This window comes from Tiliqua scincoides, chromosome 2, assembly GCF_035046505.1.
Source record: "Tiliqua scincoides isolate rTilSci1 chromosome 2, rTilSci1.hap2, whole genome shotgun sequence".
Classification (NCBI taxonomy): domain Eukaryota; kingdom Metazoa; phylum Chordata; class Lepidosauria; order Squamata; family Scincidae; genus Tiliqua; species Tiliqua scincoides.
In genome coordinates this window covers 109,022,868-109,041,568 of record NC_089822.1, presented here as the reverse complement: position 1 = coordinate 109,041,568, position 18,701 = coordinate 109,022,868, and the positions used below count along the sequence as shown (strand labels likewise).

General features: G+C 45.4%; 1 protein-coding gene across 2 annotated transcripts; it reads left to right on the top strand.

Annotated features, from left to right (window-relative positions):
- Positions 1-1,482: 1,482 nt before the first annotated feature.
- MCOLN1 (mucolipin TRP cation channel 1) lies at positions 1,483-18,225 on the top strand. 2 transcript variants are annotated; one of them, XR_010793976.1, is made up of 16 exons: positions 1,483-1,568; positions 5,055-5,162; positions 5,743-5,960; positions 7,757-7,924; positions 8,035-8,191; positions 8,669-8,786; positions 9,424-9,520; positions 9,725-9,824; positions 10,992-11,098; positions 12,701-12,850; positions 12,990-13,091; positions 13,465-13,587; positions 14,432-14,638; positions 14,987-15,117; positions 16,069-16,315; positions 17,761-18,225. XR_010793976.1 is itself a non-coding variant. In XM_066618553.1 (15 exons), exons 2-15 carry the CDS (start codon positions 5,159-5,161, stop codon positions 16,103-16,105), a joined length of 1,719 nt encoding a protein of 572 aa, XP_066474650.1. In that variant the 5' UTR covers positions 1,483-1,568; positions 5,055-5,158; the 3' UTR covers positions 16,106-18,225. The 2 variants fall into 2 exon arrangements, 1 of the variants encoding a protein (XP_066474650.1); XM_066618553.1 differs by having other exon boundaries at positions 16,069-18,225.
- The last annotated feature ends 476 nt before the right edge of the window (positions 18,226-18,701 follow it).

Here is an 18,701-nt window from a genome sequence, read left to right as displayed (position 1 = left end):
AGCACTGCTCAGCAGCTGAGAGCCTGAGGGCTGGACATGGCCCGCATCTGGCCTCTGGGCCTTATGTTTGCCATCCCTGGTGTAAAGTGTACACAAGTGACACAGGGCTGGGAGCCTAATCCTATACCTGTCTACTCAGAAGTAAGTTCATTATAGTCAATGGAGCTTATTCCCAGGAAAGTGAGGATGGGATTGCAGCCTAACCTCTAAGTGAGGTTCCCAGGAAAGTGAGGATGGGATTGCAGCAATAACCTCTAGAGCGGTGGTTCTCACACTTTTAGCACCCGGACCCACTTTTTTAGAATGAGAATCTGTCAGTCTTTAAAAAAAAAAAAAAATTTCTTCCCTGGTCCACCATACCTGTTCTAGAATAGATTTTTTTTGGCATCCAAGTCCTTTCTATCTAAGATTACGCAAACTGATATTGACCTTGCTGTTCTATCAGACCACTCCCCAGTTTCGATATCCTTCACAATTTCGGGTGAAACTAAGGTATTTAAACCATGGCGTTTAGATATATCCTCCTTAAATGATGAAAGCTTCAAATGCATGATAAATAATGAAACTAAATAATTTTTTTAATTTAATGAAGGAAGTGTTTCATCACAAGTTTCTTTGTGGGAGACATATAAGATAACATTGAGAGGTAAAATTATTTCCTATTCTTCCTATAAGAAAAAAGTTAAAGACAATGCGAGAGGAGACATTAAAAAGCAAATTGCAATATCTAATTCGCCAGTTGGCTGCACTGCCTTCACCTGACACTTATGCTCAATTACAAAAAGTGAAAATTGAATTGGAGGAGAAAATTTCCCAGAAGGTGGAACATGCAATGATTTGTTTAAAAAGAGCCGCCACCGTGGGAGGCACCCAAGCACCCGCAACCCATGGGCAGAGCAAGGAGGGAGTGTGTGGGTTGTGGGCGCCTCACAGGGTGGCGGAGCTTTTCGAAGGACTCCGGTGGGGAGGCTCTGCCTCACCTGCCTCCCCAGCCACCGTGCTGCAAACAACTCTCAGCCTCAACTCCACTGTCCCAAACCCTCTGGCCACAATTCTGGGCTACAGACTCAGTGCAGGCAGGGGGTCCCGATGAATGCCTGGAGTGTTTTCCCTTCGGAGGTCCTTATCCTCGCAGGCAAGTCTAACCAAGAGGATGCGCTGCGTGTTTTTCCAACTAAAAGCAAACTTCGCTCCTCGTTTCCCACCATTGCAAAATGTGGCCCTGATCTCCGCTTTCTAGTGCAGGACGAATTTGCAGGGCAGTTTCCTTATTAGCTGATTACACTTTTTTCCTTTGCATCTGCCAGGACAGAAAGTTCCGAGTTTTCAAAGGGTCTCCCTTTAGCCCCCCCCCCATCAGAGGCACGATAAAGCCCAGTGCAAGCGCGACGTGAGTCTAGGCGTTTCGTTTCTCTAGGCAGCGTTCCCGGCTCCGCCCGTGCCTGGATGGAGAGGGCCGCCCTTTCTGGTCCCGTGAGCGGATGTTTGAAATCTCTGTTGATGCCTCCGGGCCGGCCGCGAAGCTGTGGGCGCTGCTGCCCCCCCTTTCTGCGGGCTCTCCACGGGAGGTGAGAGCTTGAAGTGGGGCGGGTGACAGTGGCTGTCAGTGGCATCTGCCTTCTTGGGTCCATCTGTGGCCAGCAGTGTGGGTGGGTGGTGGTGGTGGTGTGTGTAGTCGGGGTGGTGATGGTGGGGGTGTTTTGTGTGTGTGGTAGTGGGGTGGAGTGAAGTGTGTATGTGTTGTGTGTGCGTGCAGTGGGGGTAGTGATGGTGGGGGTGAGGTGTGTATGTTGGGGATGGTGGTGGAGGTGTGGTGGGGTGGGGCTATTTTGTGTGTGTGGTGGGGTGGAGTGGTTGTGTGTTGGGGAGGGTGTTGGAGGTGTTTTGTGAGTGGGGTGGGGTGGGGCTGTTTTGTGTGTGTGGTGGTAGTGGGGTGTGCATGGAGGGGTGATGGTGCGGATCGGGTGTGTTTTGTGTGTGGTAGGGCTGTTTTGTGTGTATGTGGGGTGGGGGTGTCCTCTTCTTACAGGCTTATTTGCAATAAATGCACATTTTGTGCAACTGTGGAACTCCTTGCCACAGGATGTGGTGCTGGCATCTAGCCTAGACGCCTTTAAAAGGGGATTGGACAAGTTTCTGGAGGAAAAATCCATTATGGGGTACAAGCCATGATGTGTATGCGCAACCTCCTGATTTTAGAAATGGGTTAAGTCAGAATGCCAGATGCAGGGGAGGGCACCAGGATGAGGTCTCTTGTTATCTGGTGTGCTCCCTGGGGCATTTGGTGGGCCACTGTGAGATACAAGAAGCTGGACTAGATGGGCCTATGGCCTGATCCAGTGGGGCTGTTCTTATGTTCTTATTTTGCTGCCTGGAATAGGATGTTGAATAGAACAGGACATTGTATATACATAGGTCATGGGTACATCTTGTTGTCAGGATTTGGGGAAACGTGGCTCTTTCAGGCCATCAGACACCAAAAACATCTGGATGGTGGGAGGAGAGAAGGGGGGCTGCTTTAGCATTAAGGGGAAGCACAACTGGCATATTTCTTGTGCTGTTAGCTTTCATCAGCCTTGCCAAATGTGTATGTGTATGTGTGTGTTGATCTGTTTCCCCCGTTCTTCTTTTGTGGGACTCAAGGCAGTGAGTGGTACATGGTATTTCCTAGGCAGTCACTGGCGTAGACCTGGATTGCTTCAGCAAGATGGCTGCATTATGTGCCCTAGAACTGGTTTTTGGGAAGGAGAGGGGAAGGTGTGGGAAAAGGGTCTGTGTTTTATCAGGCAAGGCCAAAAGGTCAAACAGTGTAAGGGACAATGTGACACTATCACAGATAAATACATGATCCTGTCAGTGTGGGTGTGATCTGCTCCCAGTCAGGAACCACTGATGAGACAATCATAACATGATCAATAGAGTAAATAAACGTAGGGAGGAAAACACAGCCGTTCCCAGACTTTGTCCAGGTCAAATTCCAGGGTGCCAGATGTGCTAGTTCAAGTCCTGGCAAGGTCCCACACACACTGCATTCCAGTTTTGGTGGCTTTCAGACTGGATTCCATGGAATTCTGAATCTATTTAATGAGTAGGCAGACTGACCTAGAAGAAAGCTGGCCCATTCACCAAGAGCAAGGATCATTCCCTACTCAGTGATAGCAGTAGAGCATTGAGCTCTTTTAGGGCACCCTCTTGAGTTGTATTGAGGCAGTAAGCTCAAGGGTCTTACCCTGACTAGCATCCCATCCAGTGCCCAAAGATTCCTCCCAGGTTCCTTCCCGTACACAGGGATTCACCAACAGACAAATCCATGTGAAAAAGGCTCCTGAAGGTAAAAAGCAAGGACGGATGGAAACAGGCATAGACTAATGAAACAGGGCCTTTCTAGGACCTATTAAACAAAACAGTATACTAAACCTGACTCCCAGAAACATCAGGGTTTGTATGGTTTCCTACCAAAAAGCAGGTTTAACTTGGGGTGGGGGTAATGCATTCTAGAATAATGATAATATGGACCCTGGAGTATGTACCTAAATGCTAAGACAGGCATCACAAATGGCACAAATAGCATTCAGTGGACCAAATAGCATTCATGGCACCTGCTGAGGGCCAGAAGTGACTTCATTAATCACACAGTGACATGATTAAGCAAGCGAAGACCAGAAGTAAGAACTTGTTCTCACTTAGGAATTCATTAGTCTCAAATGACAGAAGAGAAAATATGCAAATCTTGATCATATTTTCTAGATATGGGAGAGGCCAATTATGCAGGCTGGCCTTTCAGTGGCACCACTTCTGCCAAGTCGCTTTGCAACTCAACAGCTGAGAGGTGCTCCGCAAAGTGACACCTTGACAGCAGTGCCACTGAAAGGGCGGCACTGGGAGAGACCAGTTATGTGGGCCACCCTTTCAGCAGTGCCGTTTCAGCTGAGGTTTCGCTGCTGAAAGGGCAACCCATGTAATAAGTGGGCTCTCCTAGTTCTGCACTTTCAGCAGTTTTCACTTCTGCCAGTGCATCACTTTACAGCTCAGCAGCTAAGAGTAGCTGATGGTGGTGCTAGGAGAGCCCAGTTATCACATGGGCCTAATAAAGATATCTGACCTGTGGGCCTTAAGTTTGACATTCCTGCTACCCTTGGAGGACAGCATCTAATATGTCCTGGTATAGAAAACATTGGGGGGGGGGGGAATAGAGTGATAGAAAATTATGCCCACAAAGTTTATTATTATTATTTTTTCTTCAAATAAATGCCCTGCTGTTCTGCCCTTATGTAAGCCAGCGGGAGACCTTACAAAAATCCATTAAAGCAGTGTTAAAATACATGCAGCATTCCTAGGTTTTTAAAAAAATTAAATAGCTACTATATATAAAATGCTCTCATGGCTGTTTTTGCACATCTTCGGTAATCTTCACTGTTTAGGGAGCAGTTGCCCTTTAATCATGACTGACTGGGTGAATGTGTGCAATTGGAAGCCTTTGTTTTTGTTTGTGCTACTGCTCTGAAATTTTGTAACCCTGTTTGCCTGAAAATCCTCATAGGACAAATGAAGAAAAACATTTTAAAAAAATCTTACCTGGACTTTGAAAGAGAGAGAGATGCACTCTGAATCTTTACATTAGGATTTAGAGCCCTTCCTGCTTTCAAAGCCATTTGGAGAGTGGCTCTCTGACATAGTGTGAATTCTGTCGTGCAATGGTCTATGTCACCAGACATACTGCACTGTGATTTCTTTCTTCTGTGCACTGAACTTTGTTTCTGCTTTAGTCAGCAGTTCAGATCCTGAGCGGAATTTCCTCTTTTTGCTGGTGATGACCAGAAACACTGGGTTATCTAACTGAAAACTGTTCCTTCTTTTTACTGATAGATGGCAATGCTTTGGGTGTCTCTTGCTGTACCCACAAAAGGGCCTAGGCAGTAGCCATGCTATGCTTGCTTTGCATGACATCAGCACTGAAACTAATAGTTGTGTGGCAAAGCCTGTCTCATAGAGTTTTGTGCTGCTGTGGTTGGCCATTACATATAATGATCATCTGGTGTTATGCCTCTTCTTAGGCCCTTACTGACAAACCGCATGCCTCAGTGGGGAACAGGAAGACAAACAAATCACAAAGCTTTTGAGAGAGCCTCTTGATAGGAGCTGACTCGGGAGCTGCAGGATGGGTAAGGAGAAAAATTATTACTGTGAACACTTTGCCAAATGTTTGAGTTTCTTGAGAATTGATCTATCTGATTCGGTAGTAGGAGAGAGGAAGGTTCAGTTGGGCTCAGCATAAGATGGGACAACTTGGGCAGAGGAGATGATATCTTAACCTGACTGAATCTTGGCAATTTCTGAATTGGGCAAGTGTACACAGATAGGATTTAACCCCTTTCTAAAAACATAAAGCTAGAATCATAGTGACCCACTGATGTAGCTGGCCCCTCTGGCACCCGGGAGCTGTGACTCCTGATGTCCAACACCTCCCAGAAGTACCTGACCCAGAAGTGATATGATGATGTCGCCACCAATTGCAGATTGCAGCACTCTGGAGCAGTTGCATGCTCCTCTGAGCAACCAACTGCTTTTTTTCCTTTCCCCCCTCCTTTTCAAGAAAAAAGGCCCCCAACAACCACTCCAAGTGCCCACAAGGGGATGATGGCTTGACACACCCTCAGGCATAGTACCTGGGGCCCTATACCCCCCCTGGCCCCACCTTATGTATGCCACTGTAGTGACCTATGCTGTTTTCCCTTTTGGCAGAGACACAGAAGCTGCTGACCTCGGTGAATAGCTATGGCTCTCAGGATGGGGATGCCAGACCAAGCTTAGGCCCTACTTCCCTTCACCCAGAAGAGGAAGAACTCCGCAGGCGCCTCAAGTACTACTTCATGAGCCCCTGTGACAAATTCCGTGCCAAAGGTCGCAAACCATTCAAGTTGGTACTCCAGCTGATCAAGATTCTAATAGTCACAATTCAGGTGTGTAAGAGAGAGTGAACCTTGAACAGAATCCCTTGTGGGTCTTGTGCCAAGTCTCCCCAGTAGTCTCTTTTAAAATTATCTGTCATGGCTTCTTAGGGGTGGGTCCCATCTTCTCCTGTGTGCTGAACACTGTCACCTCTCTTGTGTCAATACATAATATGATCAGGTTATCGATGATGATCCTTGAGTTGGGCATCCATCTTCCCTCGACTATGGCATGGACTTGGCCTTCAAATTTTGGCTATGTCTTCATCTTGACATCCGCCCTGATTCCTTGCTTATTGACCTTCTAAAGGACCCTTACACTTCCACCTGGCATAGACTTTTTGAAGTAAAACTTCAAAATATGGGCCTTTCCTTGGAATCTCTTGCAGACACAGACCTTAATCGAGTGTATTTAATCTTAAGGACAAAATTATGGGAGGAAGAAACTCAGTTACTTATTCGTAACCTTAACCCCACCTGCTTCCCGTGTTGTTTTGGCCTGACTCCTTCTTTTGGTCATGGTTTCAATTATTTCCGAAAGTTAGTGAATCCTGGCAAGAGGTGAACCTTTATGCTTGCAAGATATAATATTTTCCCTTTTTCAGTTCTCTCTGGAAGGTTTCAAAATATCCCACATGAGTGTAGAATTTGTGAATTTTGCCACCTGGAACCTGATACAGTCGCCCTTATTTTGTGTCACTGCTCTGCTCATAGTTACCTCCGTGAACGCCTATTAGAGCCAATTTTATCTAACTTTACTGGCCCCTCTGAAGGTCATGTGGGCTTTCTCCTTGAGGATAGCTCCGAAGTAACTACCAACTTGGTAGCAGATTTCCTGGTGGCTGTTATCAAAAAATGTAGTCGCTCGTGAATTATTATTCGGGATGTGTTAATGAAGGCAATCTCCACAATTAAGTTATAAAATGTTGTTTTTTTCCTACTTTGCGTAATTAATTGTTTCAAATGCCAATAAAGGTTTATGAAATGAATGAAAATGAATACATAATTATTAGGACTGATCAAATTTTGCTCAGGTAATTGGCTTATAGGTAATTAAATGTGCTTCTATTGTACAAATCAGTAAAGGTACTTTGAGGATTCTACATGTGGGTGATGTCCTCCAGAGAATATAATTTTCTTTAAACATACCAAAGCTGTTTTGAGAAAGGAAAGTCACTTTTAATATTTTTTCATGAAATCTGTGTTGGCTGAAGCTGACAGTACAGTCAGCTGTTGTGTATATCCTTGGCAAATATGAATGTATAAATAAGAGTTCAGTCATGAGAAAGGATGTGATCCTAGTGTGTCTTCGGTGGCAGCACCAAGGATGCTGAACTGCCCCTTCAAAAGTGGATTCAACATTTGGTGTGGGAATTTCTGAAATTAGCGGGCCATGAAAGAGGGTCTGTGACTGCCCATCCATTGGGACAGGGGTTCTCAAATTCCGTTTGAGTGAGCAGCTTCTTGCTTCAGATAAGTAGGGTTTAAGACCACAAAGTGGAACCAAGGCCAAGACTGACTGCTTCATTTACTTTTGCTGCTGGTTTAGATGTAAGGTGAAAAGAAGAGAGGTGGCATCTGTAGCTAAATCTAGAAGTGTACTCTGGGTGGGGGGACATTTTAATACCTAATGGGGAGGAGAGGAGACAGCAAAATTATCTCTATTCATTCCTGGCAAATGACTTTGTGTCCCTGGAGAGCCTTGCCTGCATAGAAAGGATTATATCTTATGCCCCACTTGCATATTGGCTTGAAGAAAATTGAGATTCCTAAATGAGGGCTATGCTCTCGGCTTTTTCTTCCCATAGCTTGTCCTCTTTGGGCTCAGTAACCAGATGGTAGTGGCCTTCAAAGAGGAGAACACAATCACATTCAAGCATCTCTTCCTGAAGGACTATGCAGATGGGTCAGAGGGCACGTTCGCAGTCTATTCGCAGGCAGAAGTCTATGATCACATGTTCTATGCAGTGGACAAGGTGAGAAGAGTGAGCAGCCACAGATGTGTTGGTGCAAGGGTTGTGGGGTCATGTGAAGGGGCAGCTGGGACTAATTAATGCCACTGTGGTGGTGGCAACTTCCTCTGCAGTACTTGGCCATTCCAAACGAGACAATTGGACGTTATGCCTATGTGCGCGCAAGCGGTGCTAACCAGTCTGCACTCATGCTCTGCCAGCAATACTACCGGAAAGGAAGGATTGACCCAGCCAATGACACTTTCAACATTGATCCCAAGGTCATCACAGGTAAGTGCCTTTTTCAGGGCCTTAAGTGTTAGGTATGGCTTGCATCCTGGGAAAAGGAAATGGTGCCTCCCCTTGCTTGCAGCTTTTCCAATTGTTTATGGCCCACATAGTGTCTTAGAAAAAAAGAGTATAACCATTCTGTGTATGGTGCAGCCTTCTGTAGCATAGGACTCTTAAGAGCTGCTCTACTCACCTTTGTGTTCCGGGGTTGCATCTTGGGTTTCTGAACCACTTTTCTGACTTTACTGTGCTGCACAGACTATCAGGAAGCTGGGGTTTTGCCCATCGCTGCACCTGCAGGGTGGGTGTCACTTTGGAAATGTTTTCTGACACTTTAGAAGAAATCAAGTGGCAAGTGCATCTTGGTTGGCGTGCATGCTATACAGAATTGTTTCTGATGTCCCCCTACCCCACTCACACACCTAAATGTGGTGGATTTGGAACCAGCTCCTAGAGCAATGTCTCCTTTCTTTGTAGATTGCCTGGGTGTGGATCCCCCAGACAGGAAAGCCTCTCCACTGGACTCTGCAGAGACGTTTCCATCTTTCCTGGAACCAGATTACAGCTACAGGAATTTCACTCTCAAGTTTTACAAGTAAATTTGCCACATTTTCTTGACTTTTGCAACAGCCCAAGGGATAGGTGGGACCCCCTCAGTGCAAGGAGTCATGGGGGGATGGGTCCGGGGGAAAATGTCTGGCACTAGAAGCCTGGCAGTGCTACATCTTTACCCTAAATATATATTTTGTTTTCATTTCTGTTGCTATGTAAACCACTTCTTGAACCTTTTTGGTTGAAAAGTGTATAAATATTCCTTTTAATGATAACAGTAAATATCAAAATGGTATTTGTAAATGTTCTTCCACCTTTGGTTTTAAACCATTGAGGCTCCTTATCCCGTTACGGTTTTTGGAAAAGTGTTCCAGAGTGTTTAATTTCAAGTAGGGGGAAACTGTCAGATCTGCAACCTTATTTGTCAGTAGACAAGCTACAATATTTTTGTACCCATAGATGCTCTGAACTTTGAATAGTTAGATGCCTGTTACTAAATTACTGCTACTTCTGTTTTTGAAGAATGCAATTCTTGTCTCCTTTTTTTCTAAGCTTAAGAGGCCAAGATCTCTCAAGCTTTTCTGATAAGAGAGATTCTCCGTTCTCAGTCATACTCCTGTGGAATTTTTTGGGAAGTCACGACGGAGCCTGCCCTCCTCACCTTTCTTTCTTTCTTGCAGGCTTATTAATGTCACCATCCAGTTCAAGCTGAAAGCCATCAACATACAAACTATAATCAACAACGAAATTCCAGACTGCTATACCTTTTCTATCACAGTGAGTAGCCACATCTGAGGAGATGGTGTGTTTGCCCTTCCATTTGTGTATGAGAATTCTTCATTAACATGTTGAATTGAGAGATCCCAAGATGCTGAACTAGGGCTTCTGCTCTTCTGACCAATGGCATTCTTTTTAGGATTGGGTGGAGAAAGGGATGGGGTCCGGCAGTATATTGTAATTGTCTTCTCCTTGTTATCCCAGATTACCTTTGACAACCAAGCACACAGTGGCCAAGTGAAGATCTATCTGGACAACAAAGTGGACATCCAGGAGTGTAAAGACCCCAGTGTCTATGGCAAAGGTACCAGTGGTGTACATAGGAAGCAACATAGTGCACGTCCAGGCTAAATTTTGAATAAGAGTGTGTAAGAGGTACTTAAGCAGCACTTGGGACTAATGGCTATATGTGGCGTTTGAAGAGTTTGGTCTTTAATGTCCAGCCAGTATCTGAATTGACTTAAAGGTCAGTTGACTCCTTCATAAAACTGTAGCATTTGAAGGTCCTACAGAAGATAACAAAGCTAGTCTTCCCCACCGGTGTTCCCTTCCTCCCTACCTTCCTGAAAAAGGTTACATAGCAAGATTTTTTCTGGTGTTGCTCAGTACGTGGGGCTCTTCCCACCTTCTTTTACTGATCCAGTAACAGAGGTTCCTGAGCTGTGACTTTCACTGTGGTTTACTAGACCTTTCCACTGAAATATTGTTAAAGCAGTCTCATTTAGTGCCATCTAAGTTTAAACCTGTTGTCAAATCTTGAGGCGTTGATTTCCATCTATTTATTAGACACAATATGAAGAAACACTGTACTATTCAGTTTTTAGAACGTTTTACTCCTGGATGTCCACGTTTTAGAATGTGGAGACATTGTTGATCATTTTAAAACATTTATCATGTCCTCTACATTAGTTATCTTTTTGTTCCTCTAAATTCAAACATTTCTTATGACAATCCTTGCACCATTTTTCTGTTTGTTTGTTCTGATTTCTTTGAAGGCTGGAGATAACCATACCTATGTGTTGTATTCCAAAGGCATCACAGATTATACAGTGACATTATGATATTTACAGTGAATCAAATAGTGGACTGTGGTCATAAACAAGATTGGCATTTTTAGTGATCCAAGTGTTCTGTCCTGGGTGGTTTCAGCCAAGTTAGACCTCATCAGTTGTTCTTATAATAGGCTTACTCCTCCATGCTCATTTTCTTTCTTGTTTCACCCATGCTCACTTCTGATGAGCCTTTTGTTCATCTAAAGTGCTCACTTCTGTTCTGTTACATTCTCTCAACCAGCCTTCATTTCTCTCTATCAAACTGCTTGTTCAGTTCTCACAATTTCTTCCATGTGCCTAGTATTCTGTGACCAAACCCCCATTTAGTTGGTGAGTCCTGTCAGCAGGGAATGTAAGGTTTCTGTTCTGTGTGGTGCTTTATGTGCTCTAGAACCCATTGCTATCCTTCTTTCTTGCAGGAGACAACAGTTTTCGGCTGTTCTTTGATGTGCTTGTGCTCCTTATCTGTGCACTGTCCTTCATCTTGTGTGCCCGCTCAGTCATCAGGGGTCTTCTGCTGCAGCATGTAAGCATTGCCAGGATCTCTCTAGGTACAGAGGGTTTTCCATTTATTTTTCTGCGACAAAGTGTCTGGCAGCATCTTTCTTGTAAATAGTAGAAACCCAAAGTGATGGGGGGGGGGAGAAATCTAATATTTTACACATGTTGAATGTTGATTTGGAGCCCATAAAATCCAGGGGATATCCAGACCATAGTGCCTCTGTTGAACTTCTTTATGGGTTTGGTTCGTCCACATTTTGCTCTTTGCAGACTCACACAATATATGTATTTCCTTTTCCCATTCTGCACACACCAATAACTGGAGATATGCTATAAAATTGGGGGGGAGTGGAGGCAGAGGCAAGATTTTAAAAGTATAGTCCCCCTGTATCAGTGGATTCAGTACCTGCAGATTCAGTTATCTGCTGATCTGACCCCCCCCCCAAGCCCATCAACATTGCTTCAAGCCTTACAGTGGCAAAGTGTTTCTTGCTTTTATAGGTCACTATAAGCTTGCATGTTAACCTGCTTCCTGTTAACCTTCGATCTAGTCTCTTCAAGCATTCAGGCTGCCAGCAACCTACCTGCATCCACTATAAGCTTGCAAGCTTATAGTGACCTGTAAAAGCAAGAAACACTTTGTTATGGTAAGCCTTTAAACAACATTAATGGCCACTGAGATACGGCCCCCCTGTATCCATGGTTAAGCCCCCTGTATTCATGGGGGCGGGGACTGGAATAGATCCAGATAATGGGGGTGCCTGTACCTGAAGATGTGCAAGACCAGACTCTACTCCATCAACACACATAAAAGTAGCCGGGTATGTTGGGTCTATAGACGATTAATACTCAGACATGGTTTTAAAAGAGGAGGCAATGGAGTTGGAAAGTTGAATGTTGAAACAGAGGACATGCAGAGGCCATCACAGGAATGTTTATCAGCTACTTAGATCCTACTGATCACATACACACCAAATTCAAGGGACACATTGTAGGCAAATCTGGATATTTTCTAAGTTTATGCACCTATACAACCAAAAATGTATTTCAGATGTTAACATTCTAAGATTGCAATAGATCTGTGAAGCAGCTGCTTTTGCCCTGTATTGAGCTTTCCTGCAACACTCTTCCAGAGGTGGAGGTCAACCATTTTCCCCCATTAAACAGTGACTTTTGCAATTGCATCATGAAAACTATGGCATGTGGAAGCCCTCCATAGCCATCACACTATGCACGTATATGGTGAAAGAAGTGGGAATAATTAGTTACGTAAAAGTGTTAGAATTGCTATTGTGCACTGAAACATCAACTGAGTTGAGACAGAGCAGTTGAACCCCTAACATATCTTTTTAATGAGCATATGCCTGAAGATAGCAGGAAAGGGCTGGGTCTGTCTCTGGTTCTTGCTGCCTTGTGGGCCTCAAAGGAAGTCACTGAACAGCCCTCCAGTTTTTTTCAAAAGTACATTAATGATTCTGTTAAGAGGAAAAGCCCTGCCTTCCTTTTCAGGAGCTAAGGGAAAGAGATAGAAAGCAATAGGGAGAGACGAAGACTTGGGTTGGAGGGGTTTAGAGGGTTTTGTGTCAGGTAAGTGAGCAGCTCACAAGGACTCCTTTCCTGCATACAGGAATTCACTCAGTTCTTTCAGCGCCGCTACAACCAAGAAATCTGCTTATCTGATCGCATGGAGTTTGTGAACAGCTGGTACATTCTGCTTGTGGTGAGCGACATCCTTACTGTGTCTGGGACCATAATGAAGATTGGAATTGAATCCAAGGTAAGGAACTGGCAAAGCAGGCTGTAGACTAGAACCCTTGTCAGGAGTCTGGGCCATGTTCTGAGCTGCATGACTGTATTTCCATCACAGCTGATGGTGCCTGAAGGACAGCCTGGCATGATGTGTTGTTTGTTTGCAGACCTTTGCCAACTACGATGTGTGTAGCATCCTTCTGGGAACCTCCACGCTCCTGGTCTGGGTTGGTGTCATGCGCTACCTGAGCTTCTTCCAGAAGTACAATGTGAGCTGAGTGCCTCTCTGTTGTCTGTCTCTCTCTTCATCCCTCAATGGCACAGGAAAGGCTGAGAGCTCAATGACGCACCCAAGATCCTATATCTGAAATATCTTGATTTCCTTTTTTAAAAAAATGAGAGCTGGAATTCTCTGTGTAATAAATTCTACACCCAGTGCCAAATATCACATTTGTACTTTGTGGGCATATTATCCTGTCACAGTGCAGATGCCTTCCTCCAGTGCTCTTACAGCTTCACTGATGAAGCTGATTTGACCAAAGCCATGTATAAAGTCCATGGCTTATCTGGGACTTGAGCACACATATCCTATACTGGACTGCATTTTTCCTCTTCAAGACCCTTTGCTTGATATCTCCCTAGATCCTCATTGTCACCATGCGGGTTGCCCTCCCCAACGTCATTCGTTTCTGCTGTTGTGTGGCAGTCATCTACCTGGGTTACTGCTTCTGCGGCTGGATTGTGCTAGGGCCCTACCACGTCAAGGTATGCAGACAAAGTAGTGATCTCTTTCTAAACAGTGTAATAACTGACATGCTTCTTTTACATGTGATACAAGGTGTGGTGTGGTAGAGTCCAGACAAGGGGACCAAATAACCAAGTGTGTGTGAGACATTTGTTAACCCGGTTTGGGCAGACAACACGTATGGCAAGATTCCCTCTTTGGGCAGTGTCTTGAACAGGACCCCTCTTATATGGCTGCCAGCTTCCCTTTCCTCAAAGAGAAAGAGAGGGATTTGGTCCCATTTGGCCAATACAGCAACCTGCTTGGGCATGTCCTGCTTTGTCCTTTTCTCAAATGTCGCAAAGATGCAGTGGTTATAACTTGTCAATGTGAGTGAAGATTAGTATTAGTTGCCTGGGACCATACTGATGTGCCTGCAAGTTTCTCAACATTGTTGACACATCAGTGACAGTTTGTGAGCTTGGTGTTGTACTGTGGTTTGGCTGTGCATTTGACTATGTTCTGGTGCTCAAGGATCCATACTGCAGATCAGGCCAATTTCTGTATGAGACCCATCTTCTCAAGCCTCTACTGGAAGGCTCTGCTCCTCTGGTTTACAATATGCAGCTTACTTTGCAGACCTTGTTGAAGTGTCAGAGCTGGAACAGCGTTTAAGTTGAAAGGTGAAGAACAACCAGCCAGTCATAATTACTTGCCTTCTATCATGTTTCGTTTGCTGTGACAAATTTGCCTGTTGGATGAAGGAGACACCCTTACTATTAGGCGTTGTCTTGCTAAAAACAGCTCCTGGTGGTTTCTCCAGCTTGCCTCCTGCCTTCAGATTTTGGGTCTCCCACCCATTCTCACTTCTTTGTCTGGTTTCAGTTTCGCACCCTCTCAAAGGTGTCTGAGTGCCTTTTCTCCCTCATCAATGGGGATGACATGTTTGTGACCTTTGCCGCAATGCAGCAGAACAGCTACCTGGTGTGGCTCTTCAGCCAGGTGTACCTGTACACTTTTATCAGCCTCTTCATCTACATGGTTCTCAGCCTCTTCATTGCTCTTATCACTGGCTCCTATGAGACCATCAAGGTTAGTCCTGTCATGAGCCTCCTGTTCTGTGAGTTGAAGCTGAGCAGCTTCACTCCTATGTCCTAAGAGAGCATTGCATTTTGGGACTTTGTGGAGTCTTATAACATGTTTTAGCTCAGTGTTACATGAACTACAACAGCGGTGTGGGGGTGGGTTATTTCATTCAGAGTTGTATCACTTGCCAAACTGTGCCTGAATTGTGGGATTTGTTGGGGCCCTAGTCCTTCCCATAGTCCTGGAACTACCTTCAAAGGAGTGGTTAAATGCACAGTCCTGTAAAAAGCCAGTAGGCACACTGGACCTTGCCACAAGGGCCTATGCAAGCCTATGTGTCTCCTGTTCTTGCAGCATCAATGTGAAGAGGAGGTGACTGTAACACAACTACACGCCTACATCGCTCAGTGCAAGGATAGTCCCAGGTCTGGCAAGTTTCGCAGGGAAAGCAGTTCCTCGTGCTCCATCTTCTGTTGCTGTGAGCGGTAAGTCTGCAGGGGCAGAGATTTGTAATTGCCTCTGTCCATAGCAATATTCCTTGGGGTCAAGGAGTATGAGTTGGAAGTCTTCATGTTTGTGTCTGTAGCACCGAGGGGAGCAAGCACCCAGAATAGGGAACACTGGCCCACCCAGTGTGCTCACTGTTGTCCCTATTACCAGAGCAGAGGGGCTGCAGTAGGCCAGGACTGAGTCGTTTTTAGCCAGTGCTACAAGTACATAGGATGGCGGGTGGCACTAGGCATGTAGATTATTCTACATGTGTGTACAGTACCACTGCTGCCATAGGAATCATGTGAAACTGCTCTGCCTGGTTCATCCTCACCAAAAATTAAGATAATCAAGACCCAGCAGCAGTGAGGTTCAGCAGTCAGATTACACCCTTCAAAAAGGGTGCAGGTTGTTGGGCACAGAGATGGAAGATTGGAGAAAAGACCAGGAGGCAACAACAACAACCAGAGAAAATAATATTCCTGCAGGAACTTTCTGTGGCAAGCTGCCCATTCCCATATGCAGCATGAATTTTCACATTTTAAATCCCATTCTTCCTCCAAAGAACACAGGCCAGTCTATACAGTTTTCCCCCCTCCTTTTATCTTTGCAACTGGCCTGTGAGATGGCTTAGGCTGAGAGTAGTGAGTGGCCCAGGATCATTTAGTAAGCTTAACGTCTGAGTGTGGACTTGAACCTGGGTCTTTCTGGTCCAAGCCCATTTCTGTGGAGTCCCTGGGGGCAGTGGTATGCATGGCACTGTGCAAAAGAGAGAGAGCACGATAGCGTGAGAAGCCCTGCTTCAGAGCAGGTATTAAGTGTCCCTGGGCAGAAGTCTGATGCTTTAGAGTCTGGGATGTATCTTGCTTTGTTTGGTGCAGTGTTGGGGGGTTGTTGGGAGGGAGGTGCATAACTTGATGGCCCTCTTCTTTCTCCCTCCTCCACAGAGCCCCACTGCAGGAGAATGTGCTGGTGGTGAACTGAGAGCTCTGCCAGGGAACAGGGGAGGACTGCTGTTCTGCTTATGATCTGGCTTGAGGCACACATTGGCCCGGATTTGGACTGCTGAGAATGTCAAGACCTGCCACCGCCACCTGTTTTCTGGCAAGAACTATGGCAAGGGACAGCAGCTCATGCCATTACCTTATGTGAGCCGTATGCCAATTCAACAGAGAACTATCAAGACAGTTCTTGGTATATAAGCAAGAGAAACCGGGGGGAGGGCAGGAAGGGGGGAGTTTTAAGGAATGGCTCCAGTCTTTTGCTGGAACTGCATTCGACCCTGCTGATGTGCCATGGCTGTGTGTACCACTAGCAGGTTCTCAAAACCACTATGGTTTTTATAAAGGGTTATTTTTGGAAGAAAAAAAAAGATTTATAAGATGACATGACAGGAATAGGTCAAAGCAGAGCCCTCTAGTTTTTGAAGTTCTCTGAGCCTCTCATGCTGCTTTTGCCTCAGGAGGACAGGCAGGTTGCTTTGCCTTCCTTCAAGGAAGGTCCAAAGCAGAAAAGCTTTCCTGCAACTTAATTGGTTACAGCCAAGGTGGGCAGGTTCAGAATGATACAGAACAAGACCAAACAGCCTTTCAAGTCCCTAGTGCATGGGAGGGTGGGGGTGGAGTGGCTTTCAAAAGGCTTCTCTTGCCTGGTCTTGTACAGGATTAACTTCACCTGAGCAAGAGCAGCCCAGGCCCTTCCTCTTCTGCTCATTGGGGCTTAGGTGACCTGATTCAGAATTATTCTTGTTTTGGATCAGGAAGAAATGACAGTATAAGGACAGTATGTTTATTCTCACCGTACCAGTACTCTGCTGGCTTGTATGACCATAGTAGTCATAGTCACTCTCCTCTAGTAGTGACAACTGTACTGAGGCAGGCTTCCTTTTCAACATTGTGTGTTGGTAAATCAGTTTCTCTTCCTAGACCTGCTTCCGAAGTGCTGTGCGCACTAGGAGTGAAGAGACTTTGCCAACTTAAGATGAAATGTGAGTGGGTAGGCAGACTTGGCCAGGACTGAATCACACAATCCCTTACAGCAGGCTCTTCCATACCCTGGCCCAGGGACTGGATCTGGGGTTTGGGAATAGCCTTCCACTCCATAAGCAGAGCCTGCCATTTCACCTCCGTGCAGTTCATCAGTTCAGTAGATCTGGGCATTAGGACACCCAGGGCAATTGCATCTGCCCAGACATCCTGTTGTACGGCCTTCTGGGATGCCAGGCAATAGAGGTGCCCACCCAGAGTGTCCTGGTGCCCAGATCTACTGAACAGATGAGCTGTGCTGAGGTGAAACGGTAAGCTGTGGTCCAAATGGGGACTGCATTTTCAAAACACAGCAGTTGTGAATCTTACAGGATGACATTTTGTACTACTTCCGAAGAGGGAAGTATGCAGGTTCATAGCTGGCAGCCAGGCTTTCTGTAGATAGGTTGGTCTTTGTTAGCTGCCTCTTACTCACAATTCCATGCACTGAAGATAATGAAGTTATCGCAATATGTTGTTGACATCTTGGCCAAGAAGCTGATCCTGCCTGCAGAACTTTGAACTTTTCTAGCTGTGCTCCGGGGGGGTTTATAATCCTCCGAAGAAGTTTCCAGTGGCTCACACTTTGGCCCTGACTCAGTTGTTTTCCTTTAGGTGAATCCCAGGGTCGATTTTTACCCTGAAACATTTGCTTCAGACAACAGGTTCCATCTGTGCATATCACGAAAAGGAATTCTGGTCCAGAGGATGAGAGATGACATTGTGACATTTCACTTCAGGTGGAAAAATGACTGTACCTGGGTGCGTAGGGCTTTCCTTGCTGGAAAGGGAGGAGGGGCTTGATCATGTCTCACCTCTCCACCCATGAATATTCCACTTCTGTTAACTGTACATGAACTGATGGGGGGGGGGAGTTGGTAAATTGACTATTCAGATAGTGTCAAATAATGGCAAAAATTTTAAAGCATTAATTTTGTAGAACTGTGGCAAAGGAGGCAACTTAGCTACTGGGGGGTGGAGTATTATTTAGAATAATGTATGAAACAATGAAGTTCAGTTCTGAACTACTGAAGTCAATTATTTATAATGTCATGCAAATATAAAAGTATGAGGAAAACATTCAAGAGATTAAGCAGGTTTTTTTATGCTGGAGCCAAACAGCTCAAATGAAGCAAGCTCTGTCTACTGGCGACTCTGGACAGGAGGCAGTCTGCAAAAGAGATGTCCTGGTTAGGATGGGGCCAGTCTCCAAAAGGAAGAAGTAGATGACACAATTCTCAGGCTGGCTTCAGAGAGAAAGACCGTTCTGACCAACCTAAGGATTTTCTGAGACCCCCTGGAAGTCTTTTGCCTGACTCAAAGCCCAATCCTATGCATATCTACTCAGAAGTCTCATAGTCAATGGGGCTACTCCCAAGTAAGTGTGGATAGGATTGCAGCCTCAGCTGTCGGGCAATACTCTGCTGGCCCTCCTCATGACAGCATTTTGGTTTTTGGTGCTATTGCTCATAGCATGTGCGCCCTCTGGTCTTGCCCCAAGCTAAGTCCCTGATATCTTCTTTCATGTCTCTGGCATTGAACAGACTCTGCGAAAG

Excerpts from the sequence above, each read along its gene's own strand:
- MCOLN1 (XM_066618553.1), top strand. Across the intron at positions 8,192-8,668 it reads TGATCCCAAGGTCATCACAG|ATTGCCTGGGTGTGGATCCC; the intron begins GTAAGTGCCTTT and ends CTTTCTTTGTAG. Across the intron at positions 14,639-14,986 it reads GCTCCTATGAGACCATCAAG|CATCAATGTGAAGAGGAGGT; the intron begins GTTAGTCCTGTC and ends CTGTTCTTGCAG.